This window comes from Camelus bactrianus, chromosome 4 (assembly GCF_048773025.1).
Source record: "Camelus bactrianus isolate YW-2024 breed Bactrian camel chromosome 4, ASM4877302v1, whole genome shotgun sequence".
NCBI classification, from domain to species: Eukaryota; Metazoa; Chordata; class Mammalia; order Artiodactyla; family Camelidae; genus Camelus; species Camelus bactrianus.
In genome coordinates this window covers 68,916,103-68,936,709 of record NC_133542.1, presented here as the reverse complement: position 1 = coordinate 68,936,709, position 20,607 = coordinate 68,916,103, and the positions used below count along the sequence as shown (strand labels likewise).

Below are 20,607 nucleotides of genomic sequence, written 5' to 3'. Positions count from 1 at the left end.
TCCATTACCTCGTCAGGGGCTGGCCTTTTTTTTATAGCCAGTATTAAAATATTCAAGACTTGAGAAGGATTCTAGTAAAATTATAATCCTGTGTTTGACATCAAAATAATTTTCACAACAGCAGATTGATGACAGAAACACAGGTTTATGACTTCAGCACGAGACTGTGGAAGAGCAAGTGCAGAGAAATCATTTTCCAGGACCAAACGCTCCCTCGAAGCAAATGCTCTTCTGCAAAATCCCTGAGGCCTGTCGCCTTCCCTAAAATGCCTGTTTTCATATGAAAATGCTTGTAGAAATACTGCATCATGCACTAGACTCCAGGAGAGTCACAGCCTGATTTACTTAGAGAGCTAACGATCACAGTCCTGATGGAAGATTAAATTTCACTTCTCCTATCTCTGATTTTTATAGGAGTTTAAATACTTAGCCTCATCTGCCGTTCCCAGTGTCTTCATGGGCTTTGCACCAACACCAAGTGACTGAGGCCCACCTGGTAGAAATGTTTCCATCAGAAGTTCTGCACAGCTCAGTCTTAGATACAAGTAAGGCATGTGGTAGTTCTAGAATTCAGGAGTTTCACATAAAATAAGACCTTTAGACTGAAACTGAAGGGCGGAAATAAGGACCAGAGGCTGATGTCACAGAAACTGTTACAAACAGGCAGCTCTCCATCAAGTTACCTTAATCTCAGTGTGTTTTTCTCCATGGGACCATCTATTGAGCACCGACTGTATACAAGACATTTTATGTATATTATCTCATTTCATCTTCACAGTGTAAACATTATTATCCCCACTTTATAGATGAGGAGATAGAGGCCCAAGGCCACAGACCGCATAGAGGTGGAGCCTCAGCTTGATCTCAGCTGAGGAGTCCCAGACCTACTCCCTCCCCGCCCCCCACGTGGAATTGAGCTCGACCATGTGTGGTCCCTCATTCTGCAGGCTTTTAGCTGAATCTCAGAGGACTCATTGGTCTCTTCAAATTGGGTTCTTCTCGTGATCGAGTGATGGAGGCTGTGACTTTATTGACCATGAAAACTCCCTATATTTTTATGCCTTAAGCTGTAAAATGCATTGAAAGTGAAACTCTCTATAGTGCATAAAATTGTGCAAGTTTTAAGCCACAGCATATTAACCAGCTAATGGCAGACCAAAGGGCGTTTTTATCTTTTGATTATTACATTAATCTTCCATTAAAATTATCTATGTGATTATCACAAAGCACTGAAGATAATAAATTTAGGAAATAGTTGGCCTGTTAAGGATCATTTTAAAATGCTTTTGTCAAGTTACATGTGCCAAAAATACACTGAAAACAGTAGGCTGGCTGAGTGTGCAAACAATCTAATCCAAAGATTGCTCTCATTAAGAATGATAAAACCTCTCATTTTCCATGCATTGTCTGCAGTGTCCCAAATCGTCACCCGGCCCTGCAGTCCGCATGATTTATTGCTCTCAGCTGGTAACTTGGCGAGGCAGTGGGCTGAGCATGTCAGGCCTTCTGTACTCACACACCAGCCTTTAAGGCCTGCTGCTGGCGACTATCAGAGCAGAAAGTTTGGAGGGGACACCATGGCGGAGCCTTAGCCCCACGTGAGGCGAGCCATCCGCACCACCTCCCCTCTGCACCCTTGGCTCTTTCTCAGTCAGCAGAGCCCCCTCCCTCTCTGGGTATGGGACACGTGGCCCTCAGAGCAGAATCAACGGCGGCGGTGGCTGGTTTCTCTAGCCACAGACATTCGGATTTCTAGTCATAACTTTTAGATGCTTGAGGTTGAAGAGAAACTGTGTTCACAGAAAGCCCCAGCTTAGGGCAGGGGGAGGAGAAGTGTCTGAGGAGGTCAGGGGTGAGGGCCCCGAGGAGGCTGGGGGCCTGGAGAACTGGCCCAGACCCTGGTCCAGACTTTTATTAGCTTCGTGACCTCAAGTAAACACTATTAGCATTCTGTGCCTCAGTTTTCTCCTCTGTACAATGGGGATAACAATGGCAGCCCTCCCATAAGGCTGTTGTGAGGGTTAAATGAATTCATCCTTGGAAGGCACTCTGGACACTGATGCTGCCACCATCGCCACCACTGCCCCGCCAGGGGCTCGCCCTCACACCAGGCGCGGGTCTGATCACAGCACTGCTGCCCTTCGCTGGCTCCTCCCACCTCACCTTGACTGGCCTCTCAGCTTCTGCAGTCCCATGGACATCCCTTGCTGTGCTCCACTGCTATGCCTTGATGCAGGCTGGCTCTCCCCTGCCCCTTGTGCACCCCAAACTCCTATTTATCTCTCAAAACCCAGCTCATTCATTCCCTCTGCAGCCCTCCCTGTCCCATGCCTCCCCAGTAGCTACTCTCCCCATTCCTTTCTGCTCCTTCTGTGTCTGTGGTCACACTTGTCATGCTTTTGGACACTCACTAGGCCATGAGATCCTTGGGGCAGGGACCAAGTCTTAATTTTCCCTCTGCCCCTTGAACCAAACATGGGGCGAGGCTTAGACAAGGCAGGTGCTCCGTGCCAAAGGTGATGGTGACAATGACTGTGTGTGCTGCTGCTGCCCAGTGTGTGGGGATCTGAGAAGACCCCAGGAGGCCCTGGTGGGAGCCCTAGGGGGTGCCTGGCTGTGCCCCCTGCACAGGGTTTCCATGGCCCCCCTCCTGGCTCTGGCCCCTGACCTCTCAGTGATCCTGGGCAGCTCAGTCCTCTTCTCTGAGCCTCACTTTCCTTTTTGTCAAATGAGCCATAGCTGGTGGGCTGCTTGTGAGCATCAGAATGCCCCAGTTGGAAGCTCTACCTGCTTGTGGGAGGCTGAATGGAGAGCCTTGTTTTGGTTTGGTTTTCATTCCTGTCACGTCCTTCCAGACGAGGGAAGTGGGGCTCAGGGAAGTTGCGTGTGAGCCCAGGACTGCACGACAGTCCAGGCGTAGAACCAGGAAGCCCAGGGCCCATGGCGAGGAGGGAACACAGGCTCTGGCATCAGAAAAGCTCCCCCACTGACTGAAAGGCCTGTGTCTCTAGGCCTTTTCCCATCGTGTGGCGGGTTCCGGTCCCAGCCCGTCAGGTCGCCGTGATGGCTGGACTCCACGCGCAGGATGGCACCCGCCCGGTCGCGGCCTTCCCTTGCTGGTCCGGGGCGAGCGGAGAGTGGCTGGCAAGTGACTGGGCTGTGTCCTCTCGCTTTCTAGGTTAACTACATCCTGGAATCACGAGCAAGCACTGCCCGGGCTGACTATCTTGCTCAAAAACAAAGAAAACTGAACAGACGTACAAGCTTCAGCTTCCAGAAGGAAAAGAAATCAGGGCAACAATGAGACCGGCCTCCAGCTTCAATCTGTTGCCGTAGCTCAGAGCCTGCCTGCCGGGGCCGGGTGGCCCTAGAGCCTGCCTGTGTCCTGCAGTCCTCGGGGGAGGCCAGGCCCTGGCTCACGGGGACAGGGCTGGTGGGCTCTTGGGGAAGGGGGGCACCCCTAGGACGGAGCTGGGACATTTCCACGGGACCGAAGCCTGAGTGGTAATGGCTGTGATCAGCAGTGCCCGGGGCCAGACAACGCCGAGAGGAGCCACGTGCTGCCCAGCCACCTTCACTGCCTGATGGCCCTGCCCGAGGATGTACATAGCCGTGCCCAGACATCTCCTTGCAACTTGATCAAATTTCTTAAAACAAACGAAGAACAAAAATGTACATTTCTTTTTTTTTTCCCTTCCTTTTAATAAACTCTTTATCGTGGTTGGTATGATGGACCATTCTTTGGGGCAGAGGATTGATTATGTTATTCTCTTTAAAATCTGCTCCCATATTGAACAAGCAGATTGGAAAAGCTATGGCTTGATTTTTCAGAAGAAATGTTTAGGGTTTAGTCAATAGTTTTAACTATGCCATTTGTTTAAATGAGTGCATTGCTCTGAGGATAGTCTCTTACTAAAGGTAGGAAGGGACCTGGTGACGTGTGTCCAAGGCTGCGCCATTTTCCCCTTCAGAAGCCTCTCCACAGCTCGTCCCAGCATCTCTGATTTCAGAGACGCAGGACTGCATGCAAAGCTGGGGCGCAGGGAACGGGGGTCACGCTGGGCTCCAGAAGTGGTCTCTTCCATTTCTCACATAGCAAATCTAAGTTTCAGCTGGCAACTGGACCCTCATGTGGATTTTCCTGGTCTCGGAAGAGTCTCTGTTCTGCTGTCTTGGAAGGGCCTCGACTCCCTTCCTGCCTCTGCTCACAGTGCCTGCCCCCTGGTCTGAGCAGGCAGGAAGCTGCTGCTTTCACACCATCAGGGAGATGGGAGCAGGGTCTGTGGGGCTGGGACACCTGATGCCACAGGCCCTGTCTCTTGGGGGGGGGGGGGCAGGGATCAGGTGTCCGCCAGCGCCACCCCTCTGGCCATACCAAATGCCTCCACAGTCCTCGCCAGCCTCTCCGGGATCCCTACCAGGGTGACGTCCTTTCACACTGTCCCTGGCCAGGGTCGAGGACTGGAGGCTTCACTGAGGACCCACATTTCAGTTTTCTACATCATTGTCCAGAAAGAGATGTGACTGAAATGGTCGAGTGTCTCTTTGCACAGGCGTCATCCTAATGAATTCCTCTTGTTCTGATTTTTGTTCAGCCGACAGAAGCATCCTTTTCTAATGTCTTCCATTCCTACCCACCCCAGAAACAAAAGAAATATTATTTGTAGCTTGCTATCTGTATTTGAATTTTTAGCAATTTTATATTTAGATATCTTTGGAAAATGTAAATGACTAATTTGGTCATTAAATCTTGTGACATACTCAAAATATTAAAATAAAAGGCATAAATACCTTCTTTTGCATATTGCTTGGAATTCTTGAAGTCTTGGTTACATAATGTTGAAGACGGCAACAACCCTGAATCGCTCTGGGTAGTAACATTTGCTGGCAGTTGACATGGTACCGAGAGGCTCTGAAATGCATCGTGGGCCTCCTTTAATACTGAGCAAGACAGGGTGACCCTCATCACTCCAGGGTGACACTGAAATCATCACCTCCTTCAATTACAAAACCAACACCATTCTCATGTTGTGAAATACAGCACACGTGCAGTTTACATAAAACACACACTAGAAGGAATAATTTAAGGGGAACACTAACCACTGCCTAGGTCAACCAAATATCAAGACTGCTTAAATTCAGTTTTTCCTCAGCCCCTCTCACACCCCACATCTGGATTTTAAGGTAAGACCATGAGCATCTCTCCCTTGTCTCCCAGGGCCGGGTTTTACAAAGTGGGAGCTCAGACGCCCACGTTACACTGAAGTCACCGGACAAGCCTGCTTCCACTTTCCAGTAGCATCTCCTGACCTGGTTCCAGTGTGGCCCCTGCCGACAAGATGGTCACTCACGACTGGGACTTTGCCAAGTCAGGGTAGCCTGACAGGCCTGGGAGCAGCGGTCCCTGGAACCCTGGCCTCTGCCCGCCGCTGTGTTGCCCCCACCAGGCAGGCTGAGTGCTGGCCCGTCATAAACACGCACAGGCCGGGTAACCCCGCAGCCAGCCTCGGCAGTTCCCGTCAACACCTCCATCCCGGAGGGGAGGACTCTGGGCTTGGAAAGGCCAAACCTTTCGTCTGGGACACACAGTGACTAACACAGGAGCCGCCCTCTTAACCTCTGGGCTCCATCCTCCACGGGGCCTCAGTTTCCTCATCTGGAAATGAAAATGTAGGATTAGATGACCCCTGCAGACCCTTCTAGAGAATGTCTTAAATGTCTCAGAATCACAGTGAGCCCAAACTTCCTTCCAATGATTTCTGTTTTCCAAAACCTGCCGGCGCTCCTCTGCTTCTGAACAAGAATTCTAGGAGGTGAGAAACACTGAGCTCATCCCATCCAGCCTCCTCTCTCGGAGCAGCAAGTATGTTCCCTCCCGGGGTCTTTGAGCCTCTGCCTGCAGACCAGCAACAGGGCACACGCTGCCATTCAGGTTGGTGCTTCTCCTGGTGGCCCGCTTGGTCCCCCTTGGCCAGGACTCACTCGGCCCTGCGCTGCCAGCCCCGCGTGGTGGGTCCCTCTTCCCAAGCCCTCCCCTACCTGGGCCCTGGGACCTGTGTCCCCACTGCCTCAGGAGGCCCACCACATTGACATCCCTCTGAGTCTTCTCTCCGTGGGTTAGAAAGCTGGAAGGGGCTCCCCACCCCTATCGTGTCCCTAAAACCCACCAGCTGCCCCTCCGGGTTCCAGGTTCCCCAGGCCAGGACTGTGAAACATCAGGACAGAGGGGAGTGAGGTCCTGACTTGGCCGTCACAACACTCACAGTCTGGTGAGGTCAAGGGGTGGCAGGTAAGGCCCAGGCCACATGGCAGTGAGGGCCACGCAAGCACTGTGGGGACCAACAGTGCCAGACAGAGAGGCTGGAGGTGGGAGCAACAGGTAGGGTGGAGGCCTGGAGGCCCGAGGTGCTGGGGGCAGCAACCAGCGCCAGGCTGTGGGCCACCATGTCAGGCCCTGACCAGCCCTACTGGAGCCGGACAGTTGTGGCTTCTTGATGCACTACAGCCGCCCTGGGGAGGATGAAGCCCCACCCCAGCTGCCCCAGAACGGAGACACCTGGCTTCTCCATCTCCCAGCACAACATCAAGAGCTTATGAGTTTCCCATCCAGGCGAGTATGGCGGCTGCCAGGGGCTGAAGGAGGGGCCTGAGACTGGGGAGGGGAGCCAAAGGTGGGGAGAAGGGGTCTGTGCCTCTGCCCAGCTGCCTCCAGCCTGCCCCAGCCATGTGCCCACATCAGCTGGCCAGGGGGCCACCAGTGCCCTCCACGGGGGCAGCCCTGGCAGGACCAGCCCCCTGGCTCCTGGCACAGGCTCCTGCCACCCGACTCCTGCCAATGCTGCCATGGGATGCTCTCCTCCAAGGGAGGAATGGGAAGAAGAGAAGGAAGAAGCAAGGGTTCCCCAGCTCCAGGTCAGAAGCCTTAGGGGGCAGCCCTGGGGACAAATCCCAGCTCCCCACAGCCTGGTCTGGGAGCGCGAGCCTCTTCGTTGGGCAGAAGCAGCGGGATCCAGCCCAGAGCTCCCCGCGGGGATCAGTTGGTCCTAGGACTGATGGGGGCCCTCCTCTACTTACTGGCCTCACTCCCTCCAGGTAAGTGGTTAACTCATCTGTGCCACGGTGCCCTTGTCTGCACTATGGGATGAAAACGCCCACTTGCAGGGCCAGTATCAAGATTTAATGAGACAATATACACGCACAGTGCCTGCTGCGTGAGCTCCTGATAAATGGCCGCACAGTGTTGATGTCCGTCATCCCACTTAATCCAGTTGCCTGGATGCCATGTCCTCCCCAGCGGTGCCCTCCCCAAGAAGGGGCCCAGCTGTGCCTAAGCTGTCCCCACCTTGAGTTCCAGAGTCAAAGAATCTGCCATGGCATCTTCCTCAGTGCCCAGGAAGGAGGGCACGTGGGAGCCAGGCCTTGGCCCTCTGCCCCAGAGACAAACAGCTTGATTCGGGGGCCCTGTGCCATGGACTTGCACACTGTCCAAGTCCCAGAGCCGGCCTCTGGGACTCTACCCAACCTGTCCTTCCCCAGTAACTGATTTTGCAAAATGAATGCTCACTGAGTACTCTCTTAAGAAAGCAGACTCTGGAGTTGGGCAGATTGTGCTCAAAGTCGAGCTCTGTCTCCTGGTTGATGTGTCCTCGGATGAGCTACTTTACTTCTTTGAGCCTCAGTTTCTTCTTCTGTAAAATGGGGACAACAGTACCCACTTTCAAGGGGCTTTGTGAGGATTGGATGGGTTTACCAGTCAGGATGGGCTGGGCTGGGCTGGGCTGGGCTGGGCTGGGCTGGGCTGGGCTAGGCTACAATAACACCAACAGCCCCAGGGCCTCAGAAGCTTTCACACAACAAATGCTCACTTTTTGCAGAGTCAGCTGTGGGTCCAGCCATCCTCGGGCTTCCACAGAGGCCCGAGGAGGGGACAGAAGGGCTAGAGAATGGGCAGCAACAACGAGACACCGTGGTTCAAAAGTGGCAACTGTAACTTCCCACCTCCACTCACATTTCACTGGCCAGAATCAGTTACCCGGTGACGTCTGCTTCAAGAGGACAGAGGGATGCCAGCCAAGGATCTGTGACTACAGATATTTGGGAAACAGTCATAATATCTGCCACCATGAGATGACTCTGTGCTTCCCAAACATCACCATTCACAGGCTGCCCGAGGCAAGACCTCGTCGTGATTAAATATTTTCCCTTTCAACTGAGCCAGCCTAACCCTGTTCTCTACCTTAAACTTCATCCTAAACAAGAATAGCCATGAAGTCACAGACCTAGTGCGCAGCACGTAAGCTCTCTGTGCAACATGAAATAAATACATAACTGTTCATATTGGAAACATCCACCCACGTAGCCCTGAAGTCACATCGCGGAAGACCACAGTTACGCCTCCCACACTGGCAAATGTCAGCTAAGCTCACACTCTGCTCTTATCAGTGTCTGCCCCTGCCTCTTATTAAGCTCTCAACCAAGGTTACTTACTATTTTATTAACCATTTTCTCAGTCCATCCTCATGCCCACCTAATCCCCATTTTACAGATGAGGAAACTGAGGCAAAGAGAGGCCTCAGCAGAGGCCATGCAATTGGGAAGTGATAGAGAGGCTCTCTCACCTCCCTCCCCCTCCTCGAGCTGTCCCCAGCCTCGCTGGCCTACGTCTCAGCTGATGTGACCCAAACGCCCAGGATCCTGAAGGCCCTGCCGGGAGGACCCTGCTCTTTGGAAGGGCAGCCAGTAGAGGGAAAGGGTTAAGCCTGTCATGTTGTGTTCCCACCAAACACCTCTGCTTAAATGCAAAATCCCAACAGGGTGGTGTTTGCTATAAAAGCCCTAAGAGTGATTTGTGAAGTCTCGAAGGCCCGTAATCTCGTCAGCGTAATGGGATTATATTTCAAATCACCACGGCCTGTTCATTACCCATTTAAACTCCTCTGACAGAGGAAAACTTACATAAAAAGTGCATGCAGTCCTTGCCGACTTCTCCACTCTCCTTCCTGATTAGATAAACAGATGCTGAGGTCTGGAATGAAAAAATAATGTGCCCATTTATTCATTTTTCTGACAAGTCACAATAGATTTTCAACTGCCAATGAGTGACCTCCCGGAGGTGCAGTGGCTGGGAGGTGGCCGCCAGGCAGCGAGTGGTCACTTCCTGGCCTGGCCAGTGGTGTCTCCTGGGACCAGAGCTGAGCCAGGCTGAGGCACTCTCCTCGCTCCGTCCCAGCTGAGGCTGTCACCCGAAGGATGGGGGCTGCCTGCTGGGCCTTTCAGCTGTCACCACCCAGAGGGGTCCTGGGGCCTCCTCAGGGCGACCAAGACACAGGCATGGCCTGAAGTCGCAGCCCCAGTGGGAGCCCCGGCCCCACCTTGTCTGGTCCAGTAACTGAGGACACCTTTCATCTCCCTGAGCCTCAGTGTCCCCGTCTGTAAAATGGAGACAGTAAGAGTGCTCATCTCGGAGGTAAGGGCTCCGTGGCCCGGCTCCCACCCCAGGTTCCCCTAGATGGCCGTCCAACCAGCTCCATGGGCTGTGCCGAGGTGGGGACAGCCTACCAGGCACCAGGCTCTCCTTCCCCGTGACCTCTGGCGTGATGGGGTTTTGCAGATGGGCTGTCACTTGCTGGATCTCCCTTGCTCTCTGCTCCGTGACGATGCCTGGAGCAAGGGGCAGCTGGGTCAGGTACTCCAGCCCTGCCCGCCCCCTCCCCTGTCCAAGGGTCCCCCCTCCTCATTCAGAAGCAGGACTCTGCTCCTGAAGACTTGTGGCCCCAGAGCTGGGCCAGGCCACCACCCACTAGAGGGGCCCTGTGGCAGTGAGCAGAAGAGGGCAGTCTTTCCTCTCCTCTGTCATCAGGGCCCCACCCTCTCCCAGAGCCCCATGAGCTCAGCCTCAATGACCCCCAAGTCACCTCGGTCTGGTCACATGGTGCCCGCCTCCCCACCCTCCCACCGCTCCTGTAGCCAGATGCCCTGAGCCCGGAGACAGGTTGGGAGGGCACCAGCGCGGATCAACGATGCTCCCCTGAGAGCTGGGCTTCAACCCTGGAGCCCACGACGCATCGTAGATTCACAGCCAGTCACACCTCCCAGCCCCCTCTGTACACCCCTCCTATGGCTTTTTCTGGAAAAAACGCAGCCACAGTCTTCCTGAAGGCAAACCCCAGAACTGGGGGCAGGAGTCAGTCAGAGTTATCTTAGGGTCCCGCCCAGGGCCTGGCATGGGGGTGGTAGCACTGAGCACTTGCTACGTCAGCTCACCCTTTCAGCCCACAAACACCTGAGCACAGCCTCTGAGCAGGGCCTTGGCCCTCAGGCTGCAGCAGGAACACAAATGTTAATACCCTCTGGACCCCCTCACTTGTCGGGGAAGTCACACTTTGCCCCAGAGGCCTGGGAGAGATGAGAGCCAGGAGCTGTATTGGGGTTGGGAGGCAGGCCAGGACTGGGACCCAGGGAAGCCCCGCTTCAGCCACTGGGAGCCAGCGAGGGACAAGGTGGCCAGGTGGGTGAATGTTCAAACAGCCTCAAGACTGACGTGAGAATCTGCAGAAGGAATGAAAATCTGCCTCCTTGCTGTGTGACCTTGGATCCATGACTCAACCTCTCTGAGCCAGCTTCTCATCTGCACGATTGGAACAAGATCCCATCTTTAGTGTAACCGGCCGGCACACAGTAGGGGATCAGCAACAGGTAGCGACAGAGACAGGGTGCTGTCAGACACTGGGAACACACAGGCCAAAGCCTCCCTCTGCCAGCAGGCCTCAGGGGGCACCCCAGCACCCCCAGGGAAGCCCCCCAGATCCAGCTGGGGGCCTATGCCCTCCCTCCAAGGGCCCTACACCAGCCCTCTCCTCTCACGGGCACCGCCTGCCTGAGTCGCCCCAGGCAGGGTTCACATCTTTATGCATTAACTCCATGAATACGTAAGAAATACTGTGAGGCTAATTCTTTTTAAAATGATAAAATTTGTCTATATTATAGCATTCCAGCCCCCAGCTTCCTGAAAGCTAAAAATATTTTAATGTCATATCTCCATGTGAATTTTAGTTTAGAATTTAATACCCTTTTAACATACATTAAATTTTTAGCATTCTTCAAGCTCTCGACTCTTGTGAGGGCTCAGCTGATGTGCGTTGGAGTACGGGGCTGGGGAAGGCTGTAAAGTAGGAGAGAAAGTTCTAGAGTTAGGTTACCCCCAAACCTCTGTGCCCACCTCATCCTGGGAGTTATTCCTCTGGTCTGAGAAACGCCTGAGCCAAACCGTGGAATCCCGGGGAGGTGTCAGAAGTCTCGGTTTCCTGGCTGGAGTGGCTGTGACTGGATAAAACAGATCTAGTGGTGGCTTTACTGAGGCCCCGGGAGGACTTCTCTAGCAGCCCGGCTTGGGGAGCCAGATGGCCTGGGGCCAGCAGCCTGGGCGCTGCGTTCTGGTTGCCCAGCGCAGATCCTACTGCTGCCACTTGCCGGCAGGTGACCTTGACATGCTTTCTGTGCCTGTTTCCTTGCCCCAAAATGGGGCCAAGGTCAGAGTTTGTGCACAGGCTCTGTCTGAGTGAATACTCGTGAAAGGGGGAGGTCGTCGACTCTGCAGAGGAGGTGGCCTCCAGGGTGAGTTGGCTGGCCTTGCTCAGGGCTCCGGGGTGATGACGAATGGGAGCTGAAGCAGGTCACTGTATCTGTACCCCAGCTCCTGCTCTTACAGTGACACCTCATCACCCACAGTGCAGGACCCCCAAGGGTGTCTGCAAAGCCCCATGATTGGCCCATGGGCTGCAGCCTTCCATTAGGTCCCTCCCAGGGCAAGGACAAGGACAGCCGGGGGAGGCTCTGAAAATTGCAGGGAAGGGCATTCACAGCAGCCTTTGGGAAAGCAGGGTGGGGGCTTCATGCCACCCCTGGGCTCACCAGGCCAAGGTCTGGGGCTGCTCTGACCTGGGCCCACACCCCTGCCATGAGTCATCATGCCAGGCTCCATGTTTCTGACAGCCCATCTGTGAAATGGGGGCAGGAATAACAAAGCCTCCCTCCTGGGGGGACCCGGCGCAGTAGGAGTCATCACCAACAACGTGCTGTGTGGTGAAGGGCTTGTTCGGCCATCCATCCAAGTGATCATTAGCCAGGATGAGAAATTTACAATGTGGAGACTGAAATCCAGTGAGATGATGGCTCTGCTTTCTAATCACTTTCAGGGGATGATATAATGCATTGATCGACAGAGACGAGCCACAGTTTGGGCTCTGACCAGTGTCTGCGACTAAAGCAGCAGGCTTGTTAACTTAGATTTACAAATCTCCCTCCTGGCGAGAGGACGGCATGGGTGGGAGGGAGCTGCCGCTGGTGTGGGATACTGGGGGAACCCAGGAACCAGGTAGGGACCCCTCTTGATCCTGCCCCAGAAGAAGCCTAAGGAATCCCTGTCCAAGGTGGCCACTAATAAGATGAGAGCAGTCTCCTGATGGGGAGTGAGTTCCCCAACTCTGGAGGAATGTAAGAACTCAGCGTTCAGTCGACAAGTGTCTACTAATGCCTCCCCTGTGCCATGATGGGCACAGGCCCTGAAGGTACTAAAATGACCTGACTCAGAGCCTCTCTTTGGGAACTCATGACCCACAGGGCCAAGACCCATCCGCTAGTGCTCAGGTGACCAGGTGTCTGGAACAGGAGCTGCTGGGCCCAAAGAATGGAAACAGACGCATCCTTCTCTTGATTTATCCCCTTGCAGCTGGAGAACACTCCTGGCTCTGGTGCATCCGACTGGAGGATGCTAAGCTGGTAGACGCCTGGGGAGGACAGATTCCGAGGCAAGAAACCCCAAGAGGAACTCGCTGAGCAGGAGGGAAACTGGCCAGCAACTGCAACCCCATCCACAGCAGGGAGTTGTGAGCAAGAGATGGCTCCCGGGCCCCGCTCTGGGCTCAGGCGGCCTTGCTGAGGGGCCCACGGCTGCAGCTCCCTGAGGCCCGAGAGCTCAGCGTGCACAAGGACCCCTGCCAAATCTTCATCCTTACCCACTAAATCCTCCACTCACTGTGGAAAGAGGGCTTCCTGGGGCTTCTCCCCATTGCTGGTGTCTTCCATTTGCACGGGGGGGAGAAAAAGGCCTTTGGCTTTGGGGGAGGGGAACTTATCTGTGTCCCCGCCCAGGATGCTGTGAGGGGCCCTCAGGTGTGGACAGAGCAGCTCCCAGCTGACACTCATGCCTCCCAACATGGAGACCAGCCTTTTGTCAGTGTTTGTCACCAGTGGACAGGGACTTCAGCAGTCACCTGGTGTCACCTTGATCACCCTCAGCTCTGCTGTCCCAATTCTGGGCCTCATTCTCTGCTCCTGAGAAGGGCATCCTCTACGTGGACAAAGTTCCAGATTGTTCCAGGCTTTGGAACCTTGGGAAAAGGGACTTCTTGTCCACATACAACATACACGTGCTGGGCCAGGTCTCTCGCTGGCCTGGCAGTGGTAACGTGTTCGTCCCTGGGCCAATCCCTGAGGCCGGAGGGTGGGCTGCTGCGACTGGCAACGCGCCCCTCCTCCCAGGGCCACAGGGCTCAGGGGAAGGGCCTCAGTCACCAGAGCAGAGAAAGTGGGGGGACATGGACCCCTGCCAAGGAAGAGTCCATGGACCTCTTCAGCAGCTACTGTTTGCCAACCCCTGGGCTAAATGCCTTTTCTAAAACTTTTCTCAAAATCACCCAGAACACAGGCTGATAGCGTCATTGCACAGTAACAAGGCCTAAAGGCTGAAGCAGCTTTGCCCAGCGAGGAAGGGGCACTCGTGGGAGGCGGACCTGATGCTGTTTCCAACCCTGAAGGCTCCCTCTTGGGCCGCCGCCTCCACACGGGCGCGAAGGAGGCCGAGGCTCTGCTCCAACAGCAGCATCCCTCGGGAATGGTGGCCTGAGCTGTGTGTGTGATGTGTCTGGTGTGTGATTGTGCTGTGTGTGTGTTGTGTGTGAATGGGTATGTGTGGGGGGGGTGGTATGTGTGTGAGTGTGTGTGGTGAGTATGTGGTGTGTGTGTGCGTGTGTGTGTGAGAGAGCTGGCACCACGAGCCACGGCTGGTCCCCGCGCCCCCCCGGGCCTGCGCGCCCCCCACACCTGTGCTCCGGGCACAGCGAGGTGACGATGTCGCTCCCCAAGGAGGCCGCGCGGGTCTCTAAGCAGCCCCTTCCCCGCCGCCAAACAGCTGGCCACCATCTTGGCACACATTTCCCTGTCACATCTGATTTGCAAAGTCATGTCTGTAACAGACCCACAGGAGCGTCCAGTTGGGGCTTTTACAGGTCAAGGCGTACTTTACAGAGTCTCTCGTTCTTCAGAGAAAAAGAATGTGAACAGCCTTCCGGCTCCAGGGCAAGGCTGACGTTTTCAGCGGTGCAATCTTCCTCCAGCCACCCTGGGCTATGGCCTTAAGGATCACCTTGAGGCTCTGTCATTATCCCATTTCACAGATGAGGAAATTGAGGCTCATAGGAGCCGTGTCATTTCCCCAAGGTCACACAGTGGCTAAGAGCAGAGCTAGGATTTGAACACGGCCTCTCTGGCCCCTCAAGCCCTCCTTCGTCACCATCATGTCCACAGCCTCCCTGCAGATGCCTGAGCTGAGCTGTCTAACTCCAGGACCTCCTCCTCCAGGAAGCCTTCCCAAGCTGTCCCAGCCCTCCTTGGCCCCTTGCCTCTTTCTCACTGCTGACAAGATTTCTGGTGTCCAGAGCATCCAGGGAGGGGCCCACCAGAGTGGGTGGCTTTGACTCCCTGAAATCATCAACTTGGCCAATGTACTTTGACTGCATGGAGTGTAAGTCCACAAGGATTTGGGCAAAGAGATTCCCAAAACAAGCCACAGCTCTGGACACAGTCAGGCACTTAAGGACCAAGCCACATGCTCCTTCTGAGGTCACCTGGGGGCAGGAACCACACCTGCTTTGCTCCATCGGTGCCTGGCACATAGTATGTGCTCAACAAGTAATTGTGATTGAACAGAATGAAAGTTAGAAGTTGTCCTGGTCCCCAAAAGAGTTCTGAGGATACAGAAGTTTGGGAAACACTGTGTTGAACGTGGCTAAGCAGGTTCCTTTCCTGTAGGACCCCTCAGAGCCTTTAATGGGCACCGTGCACGGTGCTCCGGGAAGGGGGTGACATATATATGCAGCATTTCCCAAGCATCTTTTTTGCCAAAACATGTGTTCACACTTCTAAAACTGGGGTAGCTCAGAACTCAGGGTGACAACGCTGTTTCAGGCAATCCAAGGGGGGATCATGTCAGGTCCGGGCTGAGAGCATGGTCTCTGCAGTCAGGCAAACCAGCTCTGCCACCTATCACTATGTGACGTTAGGCAACTCACTTCACCTCTCTGAGCCTCAGTTACCCCATACATTTTCATCAAGGCCACTCCATCTTCAACCAGGCTGCCATCATCCTCCTCCATATAGCAAAATCCTCTTTCCAGGCCTCTCTGGCTCCTGTCTGTCTCTCACCCTTGGATATGGGCTCTGGGCCTGGAGGACTCGAGTTTGTCTCGTACCCGACTCGCTGTATCCCCGGCACCCAAAACAGGCCTGGCACAAAATACTGTTTGTTTAATAAATGGATGGATGGATGGGTGAGTGTTTCTATGTGAACACCCTCAGTTTAGTCTGGGGCAGGCATGGCCTGGCCAAGCAGCCCATGGCCACCTTCCAACCCTGATCCCCTCCCTACCTCCCTCCTACACTTGAGTCTGGTTTGAACCTAAAGGAAGTCCAAGTCCCACTCAGCAAATGTTTATTCAACTTGAATAATTATATCCTGTTAGGAGTTGGCAGATGGCGAGAGATGACTGGGAGAAACTTTCTCTTCTCAAACACACATATAAACAATAGCCTTCCCATCTAGAGGGCAGCAGAGGCTCCAGGCCTGGGCTCTGCCCCATACCCTACGCCACCACGTACCTCCCAACTCCCCATCTCCCACTCCAGTGCATGAGCTCCTTGACTCCACACCACACCACTGTGCCCATTACACAGATGAGGAAATTGAAGCTCAGTGCTCAGTGACTCACCCAAAGTCACACAGCAAGGAGGAAGCAGGGCAGAATTTTCAACCAGATTTCACCTGACTCCAGACCCAGCAACCTTAAACTTTTACTGTTCCTGACTGAGAGGCATGGGACCCTGGGGAAAACACAGTTCTGGAATCTGGGTGGAAATCCTACCTCTGCGTCAACTTTATTTTTGTGTGACATTAGGCCAGTCCCTTCACCTCTCGGAGCCTCAATTTCCTCATCTGTAAAATGGGGCTAACAATCCCCCCTCTACAGGGTCATGAAAATTAAATGACTAGTAGATGGGAGAGGGATTTCTGAGGTAGGGCCAATTCTGTGGCTGTGTATTTTCAGAGGGACAGAGAAACTTAGGAAATGGTTGCCTCAAGGATGAAGCCCTTGGCAGAGCCTGCAGCATCAGGGCCCAGCACAGTGGCTGTCATACAACAGGTACTCCATAAAGTTTTGTGGTTGATAATTGATGTAGTTATATTGAACCACAACCATTGGTGATCAGGGGGCAGGTAATTATAGCCTGCAGAAAAAGTTACAACCTAAGAATTTAAGAACTAAGGTCCTGAAGTTTTTGTTTAATTGCATCAATTTCTGTATTTTATGTGAATTTCTAAACTGCAGTAAGTTTTGAATGAGGTTAATCTTGCCTAATGTAATAAATGAGTCTGTTGACTGTGAGCTCCCCAAACTAAAAAGTACAGTGCTTGAAATTGTGTCCTTTATGGTTGCAGAGTTGGTAAAACACTAATATGCAGAAAATAAAGGAATTGCACTGTGCAAAAAACAAAAACAAAAACAAAAACAAAAACAAAAACCTTCTGTTGGTGCTGCCAGCTGTCCCAGAGCATGGACAGAGACACAGAGGCACAGAACTTGAGCCAGGGTTCCCTTGGACAATGAGAAAACAGGGGATGCATGGAGCAGGGGGCTTGCAGCCAGGACAGCTTCAGAGCTCTGTGTGGCACACTAGCCTTGGTACACATTGTTGGTGGAGACGACTGCCACACCAGTCAAGATGGCCACCTCGACACTCAAGATGGCCACCACATCAGTCAAGATGGCCGCCCCACCATACAAGATGGCTGCTGCACAACTGCCCCAAGAAGCAGCATTCACTGGGTACCAAGAGCCCCACTGAGACTGGATTCGAAACAGAAAAACTTAATTGTTAAACTGTTACCAGATTCCAAATGGAGTGAGTCAAAACCCAGGGCAGCCTAAACTCTCCAAGGAATAAGAAGAAGCCAGTCAGCCCATCCCTGTGCCCCTGAGAAAGCTGGGTAATTACTTTTTCCCCTTTGTCTTTCTGTTTTCTTTTAGCAGAGCCACCAAGAAGCGGCAACAAAAATCAGTTAAAGCTCCCAAAGTGCTTCTTCCCCCAGAAATCTTTTATAAAAGGTGAAAGATTTACAAGACCTGAAGAGCAAACCAAGCAGGATAATTGTTTTTGGAATGACCCCAATATTTTCACCCCGGCGACCCTGGCTGGGCATCTTGCCCCATATTTATGATTCCTGGTCCTCTGCGCACCGCTGGGCGACCTTTCTGAGCCCCCTCCGTGAGCCCCCAGTCCCTTATCAGGCCTGTAACTCACCCTGACGTTATCTCTCGGGAGGGTTTTATGCACTTTAATTTAACTCCTCTCATCATTATTTCCCGGACTTCAAGGTTTTCTCTTTCGAGCTGCCCTTCCCGGGACAAGCATAATCTGTTTGCCATCAAGCCCAATAAATATGTTTGTGCGGGAGATGGGAACCGTTTGGGGAGAGTGGCTCAGGCCTGGGAAGCGGCCTCCAGCTCTCAGCCCTTTCTGGGCAGCCAGGGCTGGTCCGTGTGCCCTTGAGCCCCTGTCCCTGTGGGAGCCCCTGCCTTAGCTCTGAGGCTGGGTGGCCAGATGTAGCAAAAGAAAATACAAGACATCCAGTTAAATGTGAATTTCAGATAAACAATGAATTTTTTTAGTATAAGTATGTCCCATTCAATACCTGTTTAAAAAATTATCCCCTGTTTATCTGAAATTCGTGTGTCGTATTTTATGGGACAGCTTCTGGGGGCTGTCCCACTCGCTCCTCCAAATGCAGATTAATATATTGGAGTTACCATAACAAAGTACCACAGACTGGGTGGCTTAAACAAAAGAAATTTATTTTCTCGCATTTCTGGAGATTAGAATTGCAAGATCAAGGCATCAGCGGGTCCCTCTCCTTCTTACAGCCCCCTTCTCCCTGTGTTCTCACCTGGCCGTCCCTCTGTGCATGTCCTAATCTCCTCTTCTTACAAGGGCACCAGTCATGTTGGCTCAGAGCCCACCCTAACGACCTCATTTTAACCCAGTTACCTTTTTGAAGACCCACCTCCAAATACAGTCATATTCTAAGGTACAGCGGTGGGGACTTCAACATATAAATTTGGTGGAGACACATTTCAACCCATAACAAAGGGTGTTTAATCACCTCCCATCAGAAAGTCCCAGAGTCTGGAGCTTACTCCAGAGCAGCCCGTTGAAGACAAGAACATTGCTTGTCTGGCCACTATCGGTTCCCAGCACCTGCCCAGAGCCTGGCTCAGAGCAGGCCCACAGTGAATGCAGTCAGGGTCCTGTCAGATACCCCGCACTATCTCCGTACCTCACCACTGCAGCAATGCTGAGGGGTCCCCGACGACCCTCTAAGGCAGGGAGCCCAGAGCAGGAATGAGGCACCAGAGCAAGTAAAGACAATTTGAAATTAAACAAACTATCCTCAACTTGCTGAAACCTGCCTACCCTTTCTTTCCCATTCCTGCCCACAAGGCAGGCTCGCTGGGCTCTGCCCAAAACAGAGCCCATCGACGTTTGTTGAGTGGATGGAATCAGCACAGATTCCCTTACCATGGTTAGTGTCAGCAGTGAAATAACCACATTATACCCCAGACAAAAGGTGCCCCATGACAACCTCCCAGACTTCACGCCCCAAAGAAGCTCAGGCTCAGAAGCGCACGAGCTGTGAAGTTCAAGAACAGGAAAACCAGTCCAGGCCGCAGACTTGAGAGTGGCCGCTCTGTCTGAGGAGTGGCCGCACACGGACACTCAAGCCCTGTGCACCTCACACTATGAAAGTTACACCTCTGTCCAAAGGCGGGGGAAAATAAAAATCACTGTCAAATGCATGTGAGTCACATGATTCTATGCAAGGACTGCACTGCATAGAAACACACACCAAAATGGAAGCATGTAAAACCTGGTGAAAGCTGAGTTCGACTCTGTTTCTTTAACAGATTTGTAGCAATGCAGTTCCCTGGTTTTGATATCGTAGCTAATCCACACAAGACATTCCCTTTGGGGGAACCTTTAGGGGAAGTGTACCCCAGACTTTCCATACTATTTTTGCAAATTCCTGTAAGTCCATAATTGACTTCAAAATTTAAAAAATTTTAGACAGTTTTAAAAAGAGAAATGCATTGAAGAAATCAGAACCAAATTGTTATTTACATGTTTATTAAACCCCAGTGGGAATCAGAATACTCCAGTGACCCAGGCTGAACAACGAAAGATATAACAGATAAAATTTATAAACGCATAGAACTTTGTGTGGGAAACTTATTCATGCTTAACAAGCTTAACTGATACTAGTGCAAAGAGGCACGCTGGAAAGAGTAGGAAAAAATAATAAATATCGGATAATTAATGGATACATGGTAAGTACATAAATAATTTAATAAATAAATAATTGGATAAACTAACTACCTGGTATCTTAATGCTGGCTGATTTTCTTTATGTCCTGACCCCAAGATTGACGGATTTTCATTATCATTATCCAATCACGTCCCTCTTTGATGTGAAGACTTGTTTTTATTTATTTTTAGAATACTCCACCAGCTTCTAATATTTCTAAATATTACGAAATTAATATCTTGGCTTCTGTACTTGATAATCCCCATAATATAAAAAAGAAATGAAAAAAAAAAAGGATGGAACTATGCCTGAGTCAGAGAAAATGGTACAAGAGCAAGAAAATTTAATCAAGTGATGCAGTAAGACCAAGGCTTCCTCCAGTAGGAGAGGCTGTCACTCCAGGCGGGCAGGACCTGTCTGTCTGTCTGTGTGTTTGTCTGTCTCCTCATCCTGTATTCCCAGAGTCTGGAACGAAGCAGGCACATAATAAATATTGGTTGAGTGACTGACTGACCGACTGACTGAATGAAGCCTCGGTTGGACTTCTGCCCACGGCCTCCCTGGCTAATGAGCCTGCCTGGTTGGGCCCCTGAGACCTGGTACCCAGAGGCAAAGTGCCGCTGCTCCACCCCGACCAAGGCCCTGCCTGTGCACTACAGCCAGGAACAGCCACTCCCCGCACTCCCCCGCCCCCACCCCCCCACCCCCACCCCCGTGCCCTGGCACCTGAGCAACCACCTCTCCCGGTACCCGGCTCTGCCACCTGCCACCAGGGGAGGGTGCCCAGGAGGAGAGAGCACGTGCTTCCTCGGGAGGCCTGGCCCAGATATTTGGGAAGGCCTCAGGCCTGTAAAGACCCAGTACTTCTGCGAGGGTCTCCTGATACAATAAAAGATTATCAGCTAAATAAAACA

General features: G+C 52.5%; 1 protein-coding gene, 2 long non-coding RNA genes and 1 other non-coding gene across 12 annotated transcripts in view; 2 read left to right on the top strand and 2 right to left on the bottom strand.

The window, feature by feature from the left end:
- MAPKAP1 (MAPK associated protein 1) overlaps nucleotides 1-4,795 on the top strand; it is a 209,800-nt gene extending 205,005 nt beyond the window's left edge. For all 7 annotated transcript variants that reach the window (XM_074362228.1, XM_045517536.2, XM_045517535.2 and 4 more), the window contains one exon: nucleotides 3,179-4,795. In XM_074362228.1, the coding sequence (XP_074218329.1) occupies nucleotides 3,179-3,304 (126 nt within the window). In that variant the 3' untranslated portion in view covers nucleotides 3,305-4,795. The remainder of the gene's footprint in view (nucleotides 1-3,178) is intronic.
- Nucleotides 4,500-11,348, bottom strand: LOC105069952 (uncharacterized). Of its 2 annotated transcripts, none has more exons than XR_012506550.1 (4): nucleotides 11,219-11,348; nucleotides 8,956-9,025; nucleotides 4,792-4,912; nucleotides 4,500-4,630 (listed from the first exon to the last, which is right to left on the bottom strand). It is a non-coding gene; the product is annotated as an uncharacterized LOC105069952 (long non-coding RNA). The 2 variants fall into 2 exon arrangements; XR_006725316.2 differs by lacking the exon at nucleotides 11,219-11,348 and adding an exon at nucleotides 9,559-9,807.
- LOC141577498 (uncharacterized) lies at nucleotides 5,005-8,348 on the top strand. 2 transcript variants are annotated; one of them, XR_012506552.1, is made up of 3 exons: nucleotides 5,005-5,932; nucleotides 6,190-6,289; nucleotides 6,506-8,348. It is a non-coding gene; the product is annotated as an uncharacterized LOC141577498 (long non-coding RNA). The 2 variants fall into 2 exon arrangements; XR_012506551.1 differs by having other exon boundaries at nucleotides 6,190-8,348.
- Nucleotides 11,349-17,363: 6,015 nt separating the features above from the next.
- LOC123617194 (U5 spliceosomal RNA) lies at nucleotides 17,364-17,476 on the bottom strand. Its single transcript, XR_006725328.1, has one exon. It is a non-coding gene; the product is annotated as a U5 spliceosomal RNA (small nuclear RNA).
- Nucleotides 17,477-20,607: the final 3,131 nt, after the last annotated feature.